Here is a 21,931-nt window from a genome sequence, read left to right as displayed (position 1 = left end):
TTTACAGAATGTTAATAATTTTCTAACCAAAGTTGGAGACTTAAATTATGACTGAAATTCAGAAATTTAAACGTGGGTTTGATTTATTTTGGAAGATCATTAATAGTTTCTCTAGACAAATTTGGAGAATTAAATTACTACTACAAAATTTAAAATCTAAACAGGGTTTTAATTTATTTTGAAGGAATAATGTCAATCATTTTCTTACAAATTTAAATAAGATTTTAACTTATATTAGAGGCATTTCAGTTATTTTCTTATCAAAGTTGGAGACTTAAATTAGAAATATTAATCTTTTTAAAAACTATATCGGAGTTATGTATTTCAATTATTTTTCTTTCAAAAGTCCGAGGCTTAAATTATTACTGAAATTTAGAATTTTAAACAACATTTTTAATTTGTTTTGGATGGTAATTCAATTAGGTTTAAATCTAGAAGTGACAACCACGCGAAAGACTACCCAAATATATCTAAACCACAGCTTAAACAAAAGAAGACAGCCATCTCTTAAACCAAAGAAGACACCAAAAGACTAAAATACCCTTCTGAAGAAGCAAACATGAGTCATGGTGAATACCACTTGCTTGCTCTTACACACTTTGTATATAGTAAGTACCACTAAAATAATTCACTTCTTTATTTATTACTCTCTCCATTTAAAAAAAAATGACATAGTTTGACTTGGAACGAAGTTTAAGAAAAGAAAGAAGACTTTTTAATCATATGGTTTTACATTAAAGTTATATCAAATGTGCCAGAATGTCCTTTAATCTTATTGTTTTAAACATGTCACGTGGAAAGTTGAAGTGAAAATATTGCCAAAAAGGAAAGGAATCATTCTTTTTGAAACAGACTAAAAAGGAAACTAGATCATTCTTTTTAAAATATAGGGAGTAGTTCATACTTGATCACACACAAGCCACTAAACATACACATTTTACAAAAATCATAACAGCTGAACGAGAAAAGTCTGTTCTTTCCTTTCGATTTATTCACTAATCTGAAACTTAGTTCAATTTCTTTTTGCCTCAAAAATGTTGAGACAAAAGCCAAAAATTGTGATAATTGGAGCAGGAATTGCTGGTCTAACAGCAGCTAAAACACTATACACAATAGCACAAAAAAACTCTAATGAATTATTTGATCTTTGTGTTGTTGAAGGTGGAAACAGAATTGGTGGAAGAATTTTAACTTCAGAATTCAATGGTGATCAAATTGAACTAGGTGCTACTTGGATTCATGGAATTGAAGGTAATCCAATTTATAAAATTGCTCAAGAATTCAACTCACTTCAATCAGAAAAGCCTTGGGAATGTAAAGAAGGTAAATTAATTGATAAAAGTGTCAGTATAACAGAAGATGGTTATCAAGTAAATTCTTCTCTTGTTGAGTCCATATCATTTTTTTACAACAAAATGTTAAAATTTTGTTCTGGTAAAGGGGATTTTCAAGATGGGATTTGTAGACAAATTCTTGAAAGTTTGAATCTTGAAAATGGTAATGCTAAAAATCTCAGTATTGGTTCTTTCCTAAAGAAAGGTCTTGAATTTTTTTGGGATTTAAAGATAGATCAAGAAAATGTTCAAGTGTTTGATAATTGGAGTAGAAAATCACTTGAAGAAGGCGTGTTCGCGATGTTTGAGAATATAAATAGGCATTATTCATCAGCAGATGATTTGGGAACTCTTGATTTTAATGGAGAAAGTGAGTATTGTAATTTTCATGGAGATGAAATGACTATAGCTAAAGGGTACTCGAGTGTGATTGAAGCTTTGGCCTCTGTTTTACCTGATGGTTTGATTCAATTAGGCCGAAAAGTGACCAAAATTGAATGGCAATCTGACTTAATATTGGAAAATGATGATGGTGGTGCTGGTACTAAGCCAGTGAAGTTACATTTTAGTGATGGATCAGTAATGTATGCTGATCATGTCATTGTTACAGTCTCATTAGGTGTTTTAAAGAAAGGAATTCGCGATAACTCTGCTATGTTTAGTCCTCAGCTTCCTAGTTTCAAGACTGAAGCAATTTCAAGACTTGGATTTGGTGTTGTTGACAAGTTATTCTTGAAGCTGAGTAGTCCAAGTACTCATGATGATAATGGCATGATATTTCCCTACTTGCAAATGGTATTTCATCAATCGGACTCGAAGTTATTCCACCCTAAAGTTCCTTTGTGGATTAGAAGGACAGCTCTTATATATCCAATTTATCCAAATTCAAGTACTATAGTATCATGGTTTGCAGGTAAAGAAGCTCTTGAGATGGAATCTCTTGATGATGAGGAGATCATAGATGGTGTTTCGACAACAATGTCGTTTTTTCTTGCTAACTCAAAGCAATTCAAGAATAGCTCAGATTCTGCAGCAGAAAGTCGCGTAAAGTTTTCTAACATTTTGAGGTGCAAATGGGGTAGTAATCCTTTGTTCTTGGGTTCATATACTTATATAGCTGTTGGATCAAGTGGAGATGATTTGGATGCTATGGCTGAACCATTGCCTAAAAGGATATCAAAGAATTGTCCTCCACTTCAGATATTGTTTGCAGGTGAAGCAACACATAGATCTTGTTATTCAACAACTCATGGTGCTAATCTTACTGGCCTTAGAGAAGCCAATAGGCTTCTTAAGCACTTTCAATGTGTTGATGATGTTTAAAATGATTGCTGTTCTTTTTTCTCTTGTTATTCTGATATTCATTTGGATTTGAGAGTGCAAGGGGAATTGTTGGAGGGCACTTAGATGATAAAAAATGTTTGCAAATTGAACTTAACATGACTTGAATTCGAGATCTTTAGTTAACGATAAAGGAATATTTACTTACTGTCAAATTGAAGTTGGCTCTGAAAAAGTATCTTTTGGTATCTTTAGTCAGGTCATATCATGTCATGTTGTTTTTCTTCTGTTTATTAAAACAAAATACCATGTGAGCTCATCAACTTCCAGCTCCCCCTTTTGCCAACCATTTATTCCTTCATAAAATGCAATGCCCATTCTTAATTATGATTCACTATACTTTCACTAAGGGTGTGTTACGTATAAAGGAAAATGTTTTTCGAGATTCTCATGTTCGCTTGATTAAAATTTTGAAAATTTTTTGTTTAGGAAATAAGTCCCTAAAAAAGAGGAAAATGACTTTTCCAAAATAGAAGGAAAATAAAATACACGAGTGTTATTCCATGTTAATAATGTTCTCCCCACCTTCTAACACACTTCATCTTCACTCTAGTCTAAATTTTACGAAAATATTTTCCTTGGGTCATTTGCACTTTTGCTCCTATTTTGTGTTTGATCTTCAATTGTTGTCTGTCGAAATAAATAATTTTTCACGAGATATAAGCGCTTATATTTTCGCATCAAAATGTTCCTGCCCCACACCCTTTAAGAACTTATGCCCCACTAGGCATGAATTTGATTTATAAGAGAAAAAAAAAAACTAAAGACCAACCCATATTTGAAGGATAAAAATTAAAGACTTTGAACCACAAATCCATCTGTATCATTACGGATCCATTTTTAACACAGCCTCCTTTTTGCCTAATTTCAGTCTTTACTCATCAAATGTTAGAATGAGATTTGCAATTTCATACAAAGACTTAGTGGTACATCAACATTAAGTCAATCAGAAAAATGTGACAATTTATAACAGCTCCTACTGGTAGAAAATTCCTATCTTGTGGCACCTATAACAAGAGTGAAGTACTTCTAGGTTAAACTAAACACAAATTATGCCCTACTAAATCCTATCAAAGTCAATTACTTTTTAATATTCATCAGATAAAGGGATCATGAGGCTAACAATTAGCAATAAGATAACAACGATCAGTTCAATCAGGACGATGGGCTCTGCTCTTTATATTCCATTCCAGGAAAAGATATGTTGTTTTGTGACGCTGAGATTCTTGAGCTGTATATAGAATTTGTAGTGATCAAGTTATCCCCAGGAAAGGAAATAGAAGCAGCAACTTTGGGACTTGGTCCAGAGGAAGCACCGTCAGTTCGTTCTTCAGAAATGGGAGGGGCAGGAATAGCAGCAAAAGCAGCATGCTCGACTCTTTGCTTCTTTGGCTTCTGCTCCAGCTGTTGACCAGGTAGAAAGCTACCGACCACAATCTGATGCACTCAAGACGTTCAGATTAGTTTTGCAAAATCGTTGTCGTACACAAATGAGGAAATAGTAGAAGTTTTAAAGGAAGAAGATATTCAAAGTAGCCGTTATCTGTGGGTGCAATTGGCCATTCATAAGATTTCAAGAACTTTCCTGCTAACATGGAATGCATATTGCACACAACGGAAAAGTACAGGAAACGAAAGATCAATAGTATTTTGTGTGGCAATTCCAGCCAATGATCCCAAAATGTGATTCTTTTCACTTGAACAGCTTGTTGCCTAACACCTTGTTGGAATAAGAATAAATGGGGTAAAAACAATGGTAGTTCCAGACTAACCTGAATGGGACCAGCAGCTACCAACATGCCTGCAAGTCCTCCTCCCATAACCTGACCATCAGGGCCTGAAAGAGAGACACTCATCCCACCAGATCTGCTTTTTGTTACTCCATTTTCACTAGGCATAAATGATCCTGTCAGAGAGAGAATTTCAAAATGACCCTGCAGCAAGCAAGAATCATAAATCATAATTTAGATTAGAAGAAATGCTCTGATGATGAACAATCCATCATTGTTCTTGCATTCATTCCCAATGGGACAGAAGTATACTTTCTATGCATGCATGCTTTTTTTCTTGCTTTTTTGTGCATAGTAAAAGTAAACGGCTCACACCTCGTAGGTCAAGGTACCACCAGAAGAATTAGGCTGACGGAGTGTAACATTTGAAATTGCACCATTTGCAGCCAGCACACAAATAGCTCTAGATCCTTGTTGAGCAAATGAAATTATTTTCATGTTGACATCCTAATACACCAAAGAAATTATAAATCAAAAAGAAATTGGATTTAAAGTATTCTAAAACAAGTACAAACATCCAAGGAAATTTCAGCAAAAATAAATGTTCAGAAGCAAGGTTCCTCAGCTGCTATAATTGTTTGCCAACAGTGAGATGGAACTTTTCTTGCATTTGGTGCAAGTTCTAGCAAGTATGTTTCATCAAATACATACTTTAACCTGACAGACAAGCTGCATGAGAATTAATTATGTATCCCTCAATTGACAACGATACCAAGCCCCATATCAAATTGGAAAGAGTTAACTCTCTAATATTGGACTGACAATCACTACATCCATCCCACTTTGTTTAACCTACTTTCTACTTTGTATTTCCCAGAAATATGACTTACTTTCTCAAATGGCAAGGCCCGTCATTGCCAAATCACACATATTATAAAATTTTAAATCATTTTCACTGGAACTTGGGAGTCCATGAAAGCCAATTAAAGTCCAACCATAATGGAAAGAGGGTATCAATCTAAAGCACCTAGTGCATGTGCACAAGTAGGTTAAGTGCATCTTTTCTAGACAATTATCACTACAGAAATCATAAATGTGAAAGTATGGAAAAAATGTTCCCAAGGCTATAAACTTTTGGGTCTCCAGATCTAGTGTTTAGTTTCTTCAGGTATGATGCTCTGTGAGCGAAGGGCAACTGAGCATTGAATTGAAATTTGCTCATTTCACCCATATTCAAGATTCCAGTATTGTATTTCCTATTTCAGATGTTCAGTACTGCACCATTGAAAACCACAAAAATGTTTCATTCAAGGTATGAACTTTTAAAAAAGTTGTCTTGATACAACCACTACATCCAGGAGTTGTCTAAATTCCAAAAGTTCAAGGGATGTTGGTTTCAAGACATACTAAATAGAAGTAATTAGCGCTACATTGTTAGCACTCAAAGTCTAGTTCTTTATTATACAATAGAAATAACCAATAAGCACCTGTCACTTGTTACAGGCCTAAGGAAGATCTACATATGGATATTGAGATATCTACTAGTTGTACATCAAACCATTCACAATTACGTATATCATAGGGCATTTGTTAAATGTAAATATGTATAATTGAGAAAGCAAGTGAATTGAAGCCATATAAATTACTTATCCAGTTACAGTTCTTGGTTATTGTATCAATCAGACTGGGTAGGAAGTAATAATCACAATAAGAGTAACAACTAAAACTACCTCCGCCCAACTCATTGTCTTCTTTGACTACCCTTTCCCAAAAAATTGACCTTTTTGACAATTTTTTTATCAGAAGAAATCTAGGGTTCATCAGCCTATGATGCCTTAAAAACCATGTTGATAATGTCTTCATTTCATTCAGCAGTAGACAGCAGCATGCAACTAGCAAGAGGCTAAATGCAGATGAATTACAGCAAAGCAAAAGCCAAAATATTTGTCTAAGTGGGGTAGTTCTTGATATACAAATTTATTTTTCACCTTTGAAGAGATACATAGAAATTCCATTTGTAGGTGTATGTGAAACTTTTGTACATCCAACTCACCTGCTTTAGTGGGAATTGATTTTCATATTTCATACCAAAGAAAATTTTAAATATAGAATACAGCAATGACATGCATGCGTCAATCTCTACTGCAAAGAGACAGCCATATAATATATTCCTATTACCCAAGGGTCTAAGCAGAAGACCTAATTTTATTTCTATAATTCAAATGAAGCACTCAGTTGGTGGGGTCAAAAACAAGGAGGAGGAGATGGAGAATAGAGAAGGCAGCCATTTAAGCTTATTCCAGGAATTAAAAATACATCATCCTTTAAAGGAAACAAAGGTTCAGTACATGTTTCTTCCGTCAGATTGAATTATCACAATGCAAAATACCATGTTCCGAGAAGCACACTTTATTTAGGTGCTTTAACCTGTTTCTCCTAAAATACATCAGAAATTATTTTTTTGAGAAGGAAAAATACATCAGAAATTATAATTATAGCTCATGTCAAATTCAGGAGAAAATTCTTACTTTTCACCAATATACCTTCTCTATTGTCTTCACCAAGGGGTGGCATGTGTTCTCACTATTCATCGTTTCGCAGACAGTGTGAAATATAAGTCTGACGTCTTTGGCTGACTGACATATATAGCCAAAATCCAAAATATATCTGTATGGAAGTTCTTTTTTGCTTACAAGTCACCTCTTATAGTTACTCTTTTTTGACTAGTCAAATACACTAGAGAAATTTGAACTTGACATATGGAAAATAGAATCATATATTTGATCAACATGTCTGACCCAGTATCCCTCTTCGTGCTTTATCAGTGCTTTCCTAGAATCACATTTGCACATATCGCCAGCTAGAAGCCATATTTAACCCAATTTCGCAAGGGTATACCTAGAAGCTAAGATGATGTTTGAAAATTTGAGCACTGATGAACTTTCATTAGTTAGGTTTACCGTTCCTTCTATTTCAGTTACACCACTATTTGTGTAATAGTCCATAACATCAGATTAACTTCTCTAGTATCCCTACTCTAAAAATTTTATAATTAGTCATAACTCATGGAAGGAACATATAAGATAAGTCTCTCCATAACTCTAACTTCAACAAACACCATCCTTCCTTTCTTCAGGTCATAAAGCAGGCATAATGGAGTATGAGCATTTGAATTTCATTAATACATAAGGCTTACCTCACCAGTATTAACAGTGATCACATGCGGTGTAAAATTTGCACCGACAGAGTATGCCATCTCCTCCCCTAAGGAAATACAGAGTTTAGTATTAGCTCAAACAAAGTTAAACCTTCAAGACACAGGGAACTCAACTTTTACATGTAATATCAGCTTCCAACAAGTAAAATTCATAAGCATGATATTTAGATACTATGATGTTGAAGCAAATTGAAGCAAAACACAAAGAGAGCAAGTTTAACCAGCTTCAACGGAAAATTGGAGAAAACTATACGCTACTAAGTTTCAAAATGGTTCACTGGTCAAGTCTATTAATGGATTCAATTTTTTATTTTTTTTTGATGACTTATTAATAGATTCACTGAGGCACTTCATTTTTGCATGATTATATATGACAACAGTATTACATCTGTTGATATATTGTCAATAACAAAGTTACATCTACTGACAAATGTCCATGTATATTTGCATTCTAGTTTCCAAAATTTGATAAACAGCATAATAAACAGAATTTCGTTACTCGCATGCATTCATGAGGACATATCTTCAAATGTTTCATAATGATGATAACCCTTTTATTATTCTGAGAGAATAAACTATCTTAAAACACATCGCTGCTGAATACACAATTTAATCTTGTAGAAATCGAGAAGATAAACGATCAATGAGGTGGTAAAAGAATATTACTTTAATAGGGCCATGCAAACATATATGATTACTGTTCTAACTGAATGTCAAGTATTATCTATCACAGCAGTAGAATATCTTGCACAATAGTGAATGACTGAATATTCAAATAGCAAATGTTTTTGTGCCAGGTCCCATCTACATTATAATTACGTGTACAACTATAACTGAATCAACTGATTTTGAGCTCAATATTTTTTTGTCATGTAAAAAGATGAATAGTACAAGAATGTGAGTCAGATGGGTCAGATCAATATAGATTCCATCACTTTCTTGTCTTTGCAAAAGTTAATCGGCATCTTCGTTATATGCACTTGGTTATTTTTTCTTATTCCATCTCACAATCACTGGGTAAAGACAGACCTGTCCAGTCATATCAGCTTAAAAGAATACACAGCCAGGTGGTCCAACTCTATTTGGTTCAATGCATCAAGAAAAATGCAGCTTTAGATTCAGTAAGATTCTCCGCTTTTAGTATCTTCTTCAACATCATAAATGACAGGAAATCAAGACCCTTCTTGATAGGGGGGACCCCAGTTTAAGTTAAATACTTACAATAACTCACTTCAATGAACAATGCAGAAACAAACAGAAACAGGGCAAACAAATCCACACCAGTAGACCCAGCCTCAGACAGAAACATTATTAATCACAAATAACTATTCAACAGCATGAATACTGAAACATTTTATAATTCCATTCAAATTCTAAAATATAAAACAGACCCACTCATGCAAATAGGGGGGAAAAAGGATCAATAGGAGGGCTAAAATGTTACCTGGAGTTTCGACCTCAAACTTGTTCTTCTTCTTAAAGGAATCAACGGGGCGACTTCCACTGTTTTTCCAAGCTGAAAAATCTCCAGCAAGAGGAATTGAAGCTGATATTGGCATTGGTGATAATGCAACGGCTGGTTTACCATCTGGTCCATATTTCCTAGGTCTACCCCTCTTCTTCTTCGTCTCTTCTGTCACATTTGCAGGTGTTGTTGCTACAATTGATCCACTAAACTCAATATTGTTACTTTCACTCCTGGGAACCACTCTGTAGCTCTCAGGAGCTTCATCACCTTTAACTGTAACCCCAGAACTATTAACTCCTTCTTTCTCCTCCATGCATATACACAATAATAAAATAATCAAAACCCCTTAAACCCCAAATAACTTAAGCCCCAAAAACAGCAAAAAGATTTTTGTACTCAAGAACTCAAAACCCCTTAAACCCTTAAGACAACTCCAAATAACTTACGCTCCCAAAACAGCAAAAATATATTTGTTTTTCAAGAACTCAACCCCATAATAACAAATACTAATAAAAATACAATCTTTTTTCAAATGCTAAAATATATAACAAGCAAAATACCAAGAAAAGTACAAACTCAGCAAATCTGCAAATGCTAGAATTAATTGTATCTAAAGAAAGATCATCTGACCATGTGCAGTGCAAATCTAATGACTAACTGATACTCTGTTACTGCAGAAGAAAGAACAGAACTTAAAAGAACAAACTAATTTTATGAAAATGGAAAGAAAATATGTACTGGTAATTTTTTTTTAATTTTTTTTTGTTTGTGCTTTCAAAATTTCTTGAGAGAGTTGGTGAGATTAGGGTTTTTTGCAGAAAAAAAAAGTGATGGACGAAAAATAAAGTTGAAAATTCGGGAAAAATAATTTTAAATTTAATTAAAATATGAAAAAATAATTAAGTATTAGGTACTAATATTTAAATGAAAAATTCAAAGTAGCATTAATTATGATTTAAGTAAATGATTTGACACTCCATCTTGGATTGTTAATAAATGATGCTTTTAAAAATGACTAAGTTAAGTGAATTGAATATATAAAGCAAAAGAAATTTGGGAAGAAGAAAACTCCCTTCACTTTTAAATTGTGGTTTAATTTATTTCAAGCTGTAAAGTTAACATTGGTGCCATACAAATTTTTCCAATCTCTGACCTTGTCTTTGTCTTTTTAGGTAAATTAAACTTGACCATTCAAACAACATTAAAAAAAAAATACCCTTGATTTTTTATTTTAAAAAATATTATACAGTTTAAATGCCATAGTTGAAAGTCCAACAGAAATCTAAAGAGGCAATTACAAGATATATAATATTTCAAAAATCCTGGAGTTATGACTTATGGAGTCATTACAATTACTCAAAGAAAATGTTCCTATGTTATCCAGGTCTCTGTGGGAGTTTGAATAATTTGCAGCACATTTTCTTTTTGAATATGTTGGTGAATGAGGAAGCAAAATAGCTACATTAATTGATTTTGAGAAACCAACTATTATGCGGAAAAGAGTATGATGGGACCAGAGGCAGTTATGATTATCTCAATAACCAGTATACAATAAAATCTAGTGAAGAATTCCAATTTAAAATAGAAACTTTCACTAATAATAGAAGCTTCATAAACAATAATTATTCTTTGGGGTTATCTTGTGCTATAGTCCAATGATATCTTTTCTATCTAGACATGCAAACTCCCATCGTGTCTGACTTCCACGGATGTCTAATTGATTTCATTCCTAGGTATAATTGGGAGTTGAAAGTTGAAGACAAATTGGACGTACTATGATACTTTCTATTTTGTCAAGCCTTTGAAACTAGAAGAATAAACAAATCTACCTAGTGGAAAAATCGTCTTACTAGTGGTTCCATCTATTGCAACCAGCCAAGAACCAACATTATTTGACAATTAGCTTGTCTTTTGATCTGTACTTTCCACCCAGAGGAGCACAGCCAGCGTAATAACTTCAATCGATGGAATCAAAATTAAACATTACCCTTTCAAAACACCATCCCGTGAAAATACAAGTATAAGCTAAGATAGTCAATTATGATGAAATGCAGTAGCATAAAATAAGCAATTAATTTATCAACATTGAAATTCATAAGCTGAAACTGAATCATGACATATAAGGACAAACAATGACACTAGCAAGTGTGGTGACAACAAGCCTACCCTTAGCCATGGCGGCATTCATACTTGGGGAGGTTGACTACTTTTCCCATACTGAAATATAAATGTATTGGCACCTGCAAGTGGTGCTAAGCCAGCTCTGACCTCCGCGACACTCACAATGAGTACTAATGGCACGGGTTCAGCTGGATAGAGCTACTTTTCTAACTGTTATGCTGTGTTTCTAATTAAAAAGAAAAGGGTGCATTTCAAATCTGCAACTTTGATCCCTTTATTTGCTTCAATGTAGATGATGATGCTAAAAGAAAGTATCAGCATAGCATTCACAGATAAAGCACAGTATGAATAAAGTCATTATCCACTATAGATTTGCTTAAATCAAGTAAAATCTCGTCATAGCTTCCATTACATTGTTCTCACAATTGCCCCACGATAATCAGCTCAAAGTCGTTTGTGTGCCATCTACCTTGTGGGTTGCCTTCACAGTAAACATGCGCTCTGATAGATTTGAAAGTTGGAATAGACATTCATCTCCAGGTTTAAGGCCATACACTTCAATAAATGATGCCCAGTTTCCTATCAAAACCTTTGAACCGAAATCTTCATGATAGATGACAGGCCTGGTTCTATTATCTGGTCCTTTGAGATAAATAGTAATCTTTCTCATCTTTTTGCTGCTTGGTAAAACTTCTGGCCAGCTTTGTGGTAATTCCTACACAATAATTTAAGGCTTGAGGAGAATAAAAACATATATACCTCGGAATCAAAAGACAATTTCAGCCAAATACACGTAGTTAAGCACAATGTGGAATGGACTAACTCTCTAAAGAGAAAGCTTTCTGCTGTAAATCATAGCGAAAAGAAAAAGAATGAACAGTGTAGTCAAATGATTGGCAGTGCCAAATATTCAAATATCAATAGAATGTAGACCCTGCTTCAAAGAAAATGATATATGACAATGTTCCAAGGAACATCAAAACTTTTTCTCCTTGAGAAATAGACAGAATGTTCATTCTTCATAGAATAAAAAGTCAGTTGAAATCAGCCACTTGCTATGACCAAGAAAAAAGACAAGAAAACAATGTCAATTGCCAATCATGTTGACTAGGTTCTTTGAAAAAGATTGGCATTTCAATCACAAAGAATTCTCATTAATTTTTAAATTAAAGATAATATAAACTTTACCATCAGAGTGATGCTTGCAATCAAAATTAGCATAATAATTTACTATGAACTCGGTGGTGATTTCCTGATATCCTCCTTTTGTATAAATAAATATGCACTGATCTTAGTAAAATTGGCTTGCAATCATATTGTTTATTCCTTTCAAACATTTTGTTTACTGACAAAGTAATCTGCCTTTGTCATCAATCTTCATGAATTATCGAAAATATTGTAGAGTATTTAGGCCGAAAGTATATGATTATTCAATGCCAAGGACAGGTGAAAACAATACTAAAATGCATGTCACTCCAATGAACAGTATATGCTGCAGGGATATACACTGTTCAAGCAGTGTATATGTTGCACGTAAGAAATCAAACAAATAAATTCCTCAAAATCCAGCTAATAGCACAAGGAATGATATTTCAGTAAGATTTTCACCAGAAAAGATCGACCATCCACTCGCAGCAAACATGAGAAGTTGCCAGCATCAAGAAATGATGTGTCTCCTAAATCAGCAGGCTCGCTTTCTATAGCTTTGTTATTACCAATTTCAGCCTCAGGGCAACCTTGACCATCTTTCTCTATTATTTTTGGCTCTTTTCCTGCATTTGCTCATGCAGTATACATCAAATAAGAAAGTAGCAGGAATGACGGTCAAAGGGATTGAGCAGTGAATACATGCATCGGATGATGAGTAATAATGAGAAAAGGATATCAAATGAATTATAAACTAATTATGAAAATGTCATACCATTTAACTTTTTAGAAGGACAACGCGTTTTTGCTGCCATCTGCTTCAGTTCTCGCTTATCTACTCTTGTTTTCTTACCTGCATGACGCAGAGCCCCTCAAATAACAGGTAGAAATCAAAATAAAATAAAGAATAAAGGAAAATTCTAGTCTCACAAATAAGTCAGAGAATAATAAAACTACATTTAAGATAGCAGAACAAGAATTTGCTTAGTATAAAGACACCAAATGACTGCCTAACAAAACACATCATTGTGTTGTTGAAAATATATACTGGAGCAAATCAAATTTAATCACAAATTTGCATGGAAAATGAGGAAGAGGAAGGGAACATTAAAAAATTTTCTTTTTTCTTTTTTCGTTTAACTAGAGAAGTAGGATGGGAAGTGGGGGAGAGAGAGAGGGATCAGTTTTCTTTTAGCGCCATGAAAAATTCTCACTTCCTTTTCATTTTCCCTCTTTGTATTTTTCCTTTCCCTTCCTTTTCCATTCCAATCTCTCCAAACACGAAAAGGATATATTAAGAAAATATGACATATATGAAAGGAAGAAAATTACCCTTGACACCATTTTCAGTTGATTTCAGAGTGTCAGCATCAATGTTTGATGCAAAAGTTGTGGTCACTGGTAGTTGTCCAACTCTATCAGACACTGGTACAACAGTAACTAAGGGTGTTGAATTCTTTTTTTCCCTTAAATTTATGTCAGTTGCCGGGGACAGCTCATCATGAGAAGTTGTTGTAGCATTAGTTCTCGGTCTTTCCTTCCTCATGCAAGTGCCATTGTAAAAGTTGATCTTCTGACAACCACTCGTTCCATATATTTGAACAACAAAGTGCTGACCCTGAATATAATGGAAGACTAAGAAGTCTCCCAATTTTAGACCATGCTCAGACGAAAAGGTCTGCCATCCTTGTCGAATTGCAAGCGAACCATTATGATTACTAATTCCCACCTTCCATCGTTGTCCAGTAGAGTCCTCCAGCTCAATTTCTTGATCCATCAAGTGAGATATCAATCGAGCAAATCTGGGGGGAATGTACTGAAAAGTTTGTACTTGAGAATATGAATGTCTATAAACTGATATGTAACTCAACATCTAGGGTAAAGAAATAATTTACGCACTACACTATTGGAAGTGTTTGAATTGTACATTGAGCATTTGGTTATCCAAAAAAAACCAGAATTTTTACACTAGTTCTATCCTGTCATGTGCTCAATTTAAATGCATAAAATAACAATTAGGGAAGTTAAAGCAACAAATGTATGCCAACTATTTCGGAAGAATAGAAATGCATGAGCATTGAATCATAAAGGACTGTAACAATATTTTTCACTCAGAAGCTACATAAGCTTATTTTTGAAGTACTTTTTCTTCCATTACTTAGGAAGGGGAAGGGGATAGTGTGAATTGTACTCACACTTGTTGTGAGGGAGGCTCCCAACTGTTACAACTAAACTATAAGCTACGGTAGCATAAGAAAATAACAACTTCCAGGGTTGAAGGTGGCTAGATCACTTGGTGAGCTCCCGGCCTTTTACAGTTTAGGTGGAGAATTCAAATTCCAACAATAGCACATAATTCACATCCCTTTCCCGGATGTAATAAAAAAATTACAGCTTCAGAACATAAACACAGGATCTAGCTTTTTCATGGTATTGCAAGTACAGAATCACGTGATCCAATTCAAGCAAGATTTGAATTATATTAAACAAATCATTTTTACAGTTGATATTGAGAAATTTGAAGAGAGAACTTTTACAAGTAGCTAAGGAACGGAATCATACGATGTGTGATAGGTTAGTTTACATGCTTTACAAAGTACACGGCCAATGCGACATGACAAAAAACATTAGTTACATGTACTGACTGCATCTTCATGATGCCATCAATGAAATTTGATTGAACCTTAACCCCCCCACCCCCAAACCCCAAATTCGGCCTTCCAATCTGCTTCCACTTTGAACAAAAGTTTGTAAAAATCTACAATTTCTCCCTCTACTTCCTCCTCCCCAACATGCATCACCCCATTTTAACAACTCTATGAAATTCTTTTGTGTATTCTCGACTAATACCCATATAAATTTTTTGTATTTGAGTCCCCCTCATTTAACCATAGCACCTTCGATCTTTCTCCAACTCACCTCTTGGACCAAGGCTGAATTGGCTAACTCCCTTTCCAACCCCTTTTTTCTCTCCTTCTCCCTCTCTTCTGACTCCCTTCTCACTTCAGCCATATCTAATTCCCCACTTCATTTATAATCTATTTCAGTTTCACCTCTAGCCTCCCCAACACTTCCACAACACTGTATTTTTTTAAGCAATTTCAACTTCTTGGCAAGACTTTAAGAAAGTCTCCCCTCCACTGCATAACTCCACCACCAACCAATCACTTTATCCCCAAAATCAATCACACTTAGCCACACGTTCTCAAATCTAAAAAAAGATCCCTCCATCTTCCTCTACATTTCTTTTGAATAGTGGTAATGTATTCTTCAACATTAAGGATATGCTGGAGACCTCCAAAAATTATAGTAATTCTAACAAATCTATTAGCTGTTCAACATCCTCTACTCATTCTTCTTTACACCAAAAGTAAAAGGTTATAATACAATTCCACTAAATCTTATGAATGGAACTAAAGTTATCTTCAAAACATCTATTGTGTCTCTCTTTCCATATCGTCCAACATATACAAGGTGGGACAATTCTCCACCATTTCTTCTAACTCTTGCTACCTCCTCTTCTGATCCAACAACTGAGAAGGTCTGTTGTGTGTTCTAGCATTATCCAGTTGGTTTCGAATAGACTAGAGGAATAATGCCCACATTTGTGAGGTCAGTCTGCAGTGTAGGAACAAGTGGTTATTGGTTTAAACAACTTCATTATCTAGGTATATCTCAGCTTCTAACTCCTTCCAAAAAGACTTTTTTGACCCCTCCCTCATAGGTCCATAGAGATCCCCTAAATTCTCACTTCATTCCATTGCTAATGTATCTAAACCGCACCCCTGACACAAACTCCCTCTTGTTAACTTCTACATACTCAACTTTCTATCATCTCAAGGAATGAGTATTCCAACCACACTTTCCCCGGCAAAAATATAGTCATACTTCACCCACCTTCCGCTACACACTTCTAATAATGCTATCTATCAAAGTCTCCAATTTTCTTTCTTGATTAGATATCACATTTGCCCTTATCATCTAAAACCTACTTTGATGAGTTTACTGATAGAGATTCCAGCCAAGAAGGGTCATCTTTCTGAAGACAAATCTAGGTCCATTCATGATGTTAAATGGAGTTGCCTAGTCTCCCTATTTTTTTGGTGTAAAGAGAATTGTATAGAGGAAGTAGATGACTCTGTAGATTTCTTAGGAGCCTAGTAAATCTAGATTCTAACTTCTGTTTACCAATTTTTTGAGGTGGCCAGCATTCCTTAATGGTGAGGAATACAACAGTACCTTTGTCAAAAAAAAGGAGGTCATCTCTCTAACATTCCTCCTTTTTTTTCATATTCTATAAGCAGTGTAATCTCTACGAAGTTTGAAACACGAAATGCTACAATTGACAGAACTCATTCGACAACTCAAATGAGATTATGAAGTTTTATTAATACAAAACCAACGCTCAACTTAGGATTTGTGGTCCTAAATGCAGGCAACCCAATTATCTAGGTTGAGCTTTTTAAGAGTGATATGATAGACGAAGATGTAATACACATACTAAAATAGGATGGTTTAAATAGAGGAGTAATACACATACTAAAATAAGATGGTTCAAATAGAGGAGTAATCCACATACTAAAATAGGATGGTTTAAATAAAGGAATGTTACAGGATCACATTGTAATAGGGAGTTACATAACAAATTGAAGGAAGTTAAATATAATGGTTGTAAGAGCAGGTAATACTATATGTAAAGATCAAATTATACCAGAACTTGGAGAAAACTGTCATCGATCATGACTTTGAAGAAAGAGCTAACAATTGGTGAGGGATCCCTTTCTCCATGTATCAACAAGCACGTACGGGTGCACAATTCACATGCTTCATTAAAAGATAAAAACTATAAAAAAAAAAGTATAAGAAATATTTAAAAATTATATCAAAGTAAATATTTTTATTTATAAAATAAAATTTTAAAATTATACATATAATGTCAGGTTGGTTTGGTCTCGGGTTGGTTTTTTTAGTTAAAAACAAACCAACCCAAATATAGTTGGATTTTTTTTTTCAACACCAAACCAAGTCAAACCAACCACTAGTCGGGTTTTTTTTACGATTTGACTCGATTTGCAATTTGGTTTGATTTTTGGTTCGATTTTGTACACCCCTACTTCTATATATTGTAGTTGGCAAGAATGTGCAAATTCGACCATTTGACTTAGTGGTAGTTTATACAGTAAATACAAATGGTTGAACATTGAAATATTCCAATGAAGAGTGAAATTAAGCTACAAAAGTATTGTGGAATCATGCTATTTAAAGAACTATATATACTTATGTTATAAATCCAACAACAATATAAATTCTTGAACAACAAATTAAAATAAGAACAGATGAGAGTGAAGTTGAAGGAGATAAAAAGAGTAAAGTAAGAGAGAGTAAATAATTATTAAAATGTCAAAGGTGGTCTTCTTTTTTGGAGGGAAAAACAAGCGGTTTTGGAGCTAAAAGGACATTTTCGTCATTTACCCGTGTCTTGGCAATTCGTGCCAAAATTCTGTCTTGCCAATTAGCAGTACTCATAGTTAATAGTATTTAAATTGAACATTCAAAGTAGCATTAATTATGATTTAAGTAGTAATTGATTTGACATCTGTCTCGGAAAATTAATAGTAAATGATGCTCTTTTAAAAATGGCAAAGTTAAGTGAATTGGATACAAAAAACAAAAGAAATTTTTCTTCACTTTTAAATTGTGGTTTTAATTATTTCAAGAACTAAAACTTACGTTGGAGGCATGCATACATTCACATTTCAGACCTTGTCTGTCTTTTCAGGTGAATTGAAGTTGACCATTCAAACAACATTTAAGAAAAATGACACCCTTTATTTTTTTATAATAAGATTGTACTGTCTTATTGTGAAATTTATTCCTAAAGACTGCCCATTTTCTTATTATGAAGCTTTTATCCTTCCATTTGGGTTAAAAGTAGAACAAGATGTAAGCTGTAATTCAAAAAATGTTAAAATGTCATAGTTGAGAATCGAACTCAAATGTAATGAGAATTTTGTAAGATGTTGGTAAAATCCAGTGAGTATGACTTACGGAGTCATTATAGTAAAGTTAACCTTGGCAATACCAAAAACTCAAAGAAAGTATTCCTATGTTACCCTATAGATGGAGAAAATCTTGTTGAGAGCATCACCTCTGGTTGTACGTATGGCTGGCAACGAAACCGGGAGGTGTCGGTTCCGTTCTCGCTTGTACCGGTTAGGGCCGGTGTCTAGGGGGTCCGGGAGGGGTAATGGGACGGAAATCGGGATATACCGGTTAGTCCTAGTTCCGGTCCAGTTTGGTTTTTTTTTTAAAAAAATGTTAAATATAGCCGTTTTGAGAGCCGTTGGGCAATGGGTTTTGGGCCCCACCAACGGCTCTTTCGCCCCCATAACTCCCCTTTACACCCCCTACCCCCCAAATTTTTTTTTAATACCCAACCTTCTAAAAACTATATTTTCATCCCTTTTTTTTAACCATAAATACCTCAATCTTTCATTCTTTTCACTCACAAAAATATTATCTTCTGCTCTCTCAACAACTCTCAAAAGTCTCACTCAAGTCTCTACTCTCTAATCTCTTATTCTCGTTAAAATTACGAATTTGGTCTTTGGAAATTGGAGCTTCAATTTTCGGCTTTCGGCCATACACATCTACTTTTTTAAGTAGACGTTTGGTATATTCGTTCCAACTCACTTTTCATTTAATTATTTATTTGTTTGCATTTAATTATTTATTTTGTGAGTAATTAGTCTCTAGTCTCTACTTATTTAGTTATTTATTTGTTTAAAACTTTGCATTACATTTTCGTATTATATATAATTTACTCACTTTTTATATTTGAATATGGATTCCGGTAAAAACAATGTTGACAAGGGTAAAACAACTATAGTTGATTCGATCACTAAATTATGGAGCTCAAAATCCAAGAAAAAAAAAAAAACGGTAGTACTTCTAAATCTAAAACTAAAAAATCTTCTCAATTAAGAATAAATACGGATGATTATACGCATGTTGATGAAATTATTTTTAATATTGATAGTAATAGTAGATTAGATCCTTATCATGAACGTTTACAAAGAAGGTTCGGTAATTTTGATGAGGAATTACCTGAAGATGATGAACATGATGATGTTAATGATTATATTGATAGTTTTGATAATAATGTTGATGAATATGATGATGATGAAACTGAGCCAGTTACGGCTACTACTCCCACTCCCAGTCCCTCTTCCCCTTCCGCTCCCTTTCGTTGTCCTGCTCCCGTTCCCCCCGTGCATCCTAGGCCTAAGGTAGAACGCGCTAAAAAATAAATTGTGTGGCAATTTATGACTCAAAATGAAGATAAAACACAAGTTATTTGTAATAAATGTAAACATAGAATGAATCATAAAACTGTAGGAAAACAGTGTGGGACGGGACATTTGAGTAATCATTTCATGTCATGTTGTAAAAATGAATTTTTACATGCTAAAGCTGTAGCCGAAGCTAAAAAGAATGGTACCACCCTTCCTGAAAATGTAGGAGTAGGGGGCTCTAATATGGTTCAAACACAATTAAATTCTTCTATGTTTCTGGCTTTAGTATACAACGGTCATCTAGTAGAGAAAAAGATCTTGAAGAATTAGCTAAAATAATTGTTGTTATGGGTTTGCCATTTAGTTTTGCTGAAAATCCGAATTTAATTCATTATATTCAAATTGTGTATAATCCACATTTAAAAGGTTTTACTAGAAATACAATTAAAAATGCTATCTTTGATTATCAAGCTCAACATTTTCAATATCTTCGTTGTTTATTTTATTATAATAATTGTAAAATAGCTATTACTTCTAATATGGGTCGTAGTGTAAATGGTAATGATTATTTCACTATTACTGCACATTTGATTGATGAAAATTGGACTTTGCAAAAAAGAATTTTAGGTTATAAATGTTGTGAAATGCATAAAACCGGTAGTTATATAGCTCAAACAATTATAGATGCTTTACAAAACTATGGAATTTGTGATAAAATAAGTAGTGTTACCTTAGATAATATTTCTAATAATAGATCTGTTGTTGAAATACTAAAATCGTCTTTTTGCCCTATTTATATTGATGATTTTCATATTAGGTGTGATGTACACATATATAATTTGATTGTTAGAAATGGTATAGCAATGTATAATGATGGTTGCATAAAAGTTGAAATTGCATGTCATTTTATTTTTAAATGTCAACTTAAGTCTAGACGTAGAGATTTTGAAAATCGTTGTCGTGAATTCAATCTTCCACCTAGAAAAATTCCAAAATCAGTGTATACTAGATGGAATTCTTTATATGAAATGCTTGAAGTCGCTTATGAATATAGGAAACTTTTTCAAATGGTTTGAAATGCTCATAATTCAATTATGACATGTAGACTTGATGATAATGATTGGAATGACATAAAAGAACTTATAAAATTCTTAAAAGTTTTTTATTTAACTACAAAACAAATATATGCACTTTATTATCCAACTATTTTTTCTATTTTACTTAATATTTGTGTTATTTCTAGTAAATTTTATAAATTCAAAAATAAACCAAGATTTGAAGAATCTGTTAAGAAAATGATTGAAAATTTTAAAAAATATTTTATTCCTATTCCTCAAATTTATTTAACCGTTTGTTTGTTAAACCCACATTACAAAGATGAAGGTGCATCACGAATGATTGATAAAATATATTTTAATTTGGGTATTGATAGTGAAGATGATGAAACACCTAGTTGTCAGATAGTATAAAAATTGAAGTTAGAAAATTGTATGACTTGTATAATTCTAATAGAATGAATGTAGTACGTAATGAAGAGCCTCAAAGTTCTAGGAGTAAATATAATGAAGATGATCTTGTTGATATGATAGATTGTTATCTTGAACTTTCTCATAATGATAGAAATTATTTTGATGCATATATTAATCAAAATACAAAACCTGCTACTATTGATCTTCTAGAATGGTGGAACAATCGTGGCCAGGGATTTCCAAAACTTCAACCGGTTGCTCGAGATGTGTTAGCTATTCAAGCATCTTCAGCAGCTTCGGAAGGCGCTTTTAGTGCAGCAAGATTTCAAATTGGAGAGCATATATATTCATTAGCAGTAGATAACTTGGAGATATCGATACTATTTAGAGATTGGATTAATGGCGAGAGAAGGAGTTATGGTCGTCCACCTTTACCGACCAAATTTGAAAATGACGTTGATGAAATAATGCAAGATTTTAGTGACGACAGCATTGATGCAATGGAGGAACTATCTAATCAACCAACTTCAGAGCATGTTACTAGAGAAATGTTAAATGATTTAAAAAAAGATTTCCTTGGTAGCATGAACTATTAAATTTAAATGTCTATTAGTATGAGTATAATAATTCGAGGTCTAATTCAAACAGAACCCTTCCTAGAAGGTGACTATGTAGATTAGATTTTTTAATACTCTACTAATATTTTGTAACTCAACTTGTACTATTTAATTAATATTAATAAAAGTATAGGCTATTCGCCTTAATTTTTTTTTATTATTGTCTTAAATTTAAATTTTCAAACTTTTAAAG

At 33.6% G+C, this 21,931-nt stretch overlaps 3 protein-coding genes across 3 annotated transcripts; 1 reads left to right on the top strand and 2 right to left on the bottom strand.

Moving 5' to 3' along the window:
* Positions 1 to 992: 992 nt before the first annotated feature.
* LOC125828316 (probable polyamine oxidase 5) lies at positions 993 to 2,659 on the top strand. The gene has a single exon (XM_049507631.1). It carries the CDS (start codon positions 1,035 to 1,037, stop codon positions 2,655 to 2,657), a length of 1,623 nt encoding a protein of 540 aa, XP_049363588.1. The 5' UTR covers positions 993 to 1,034; the 3' UTR covers positions 2,658 to 2,659.
* Positions 2,660 to 3,625: 966 nt separating this feature from the next.
* On the bottom strand, positions 3,626 to 9,894 carry LOC125828318 (AT-hook motif nuclear-localized protein 1). The gene is made up of 5 exons (XM_049507634.1): positions 9,067 to 9,894; positions 7,602 to 7,669; positions 4,781 to 4,912; positions 4,448 to 4,609; positions 3,626 to 4,112 (listed from the first exon to the last, which is right to left on the bottom strand). Exons 1-5 carry the CDS (start codon positions 9,401 to 9,403, stop codon positions 3,831 to 3,833), a joined length of 981 nt encoding a protein of 326 aa, XP_049363591.1. The 5' UTR covers positions 9,404 to 9,894; the 3' UTR covers positions 3,626 to 3,830.
* A 1,756-nt stretch (positions 9,895 to 11,650) lies between these two features.
* LOC125828262 (B3 domain-containing protein Os01g0905400-like) lies at positions 11,651 to 17,883 on the bottom strand. The gene is made up of 6 exons (XM_049507575.1): positions 17,830 to 17,883; positions 17,069 to 17,200; positions 13,690 to 14,173; positions 13,133 to 13,210; positions 12,820 to 12,983; positions 11,651 to 11,926 (listed from the first exon to the last, which is right to left on the bottom strand). The coding sequence occupies exons 1-6, from the start codon at positions 17,881 to 17,883 to the stop codon at positions 11,651 to 11,653; spliced, it is 1,188 nt and encodes a 395-aa protein (XP_049363532.1).
* Between the last annotated feature and the right edge of the window lie 4,048 nt (positions 17,884 to 21,931).

Source organism: Solanum verrucosum, unplaced genomic scaffold, assembly GCF_900185275.1.
Source record: "Solanum verrucosum unplaced genomic scaffold, falcon-dt-bn FXZP01000047.1, whole genome shotgun sequence".
Taxonomy (NCBI): domain Eukaryota; kingdom Viridiplantae; phylum Streptophyta; class Magnoliopsida; order Solanales; family Solanaceae; genus Solanum; species Solanum verrucosum.
This window is presented reverse-complemented; position numbering and strand designations above follow the sequence as displayed.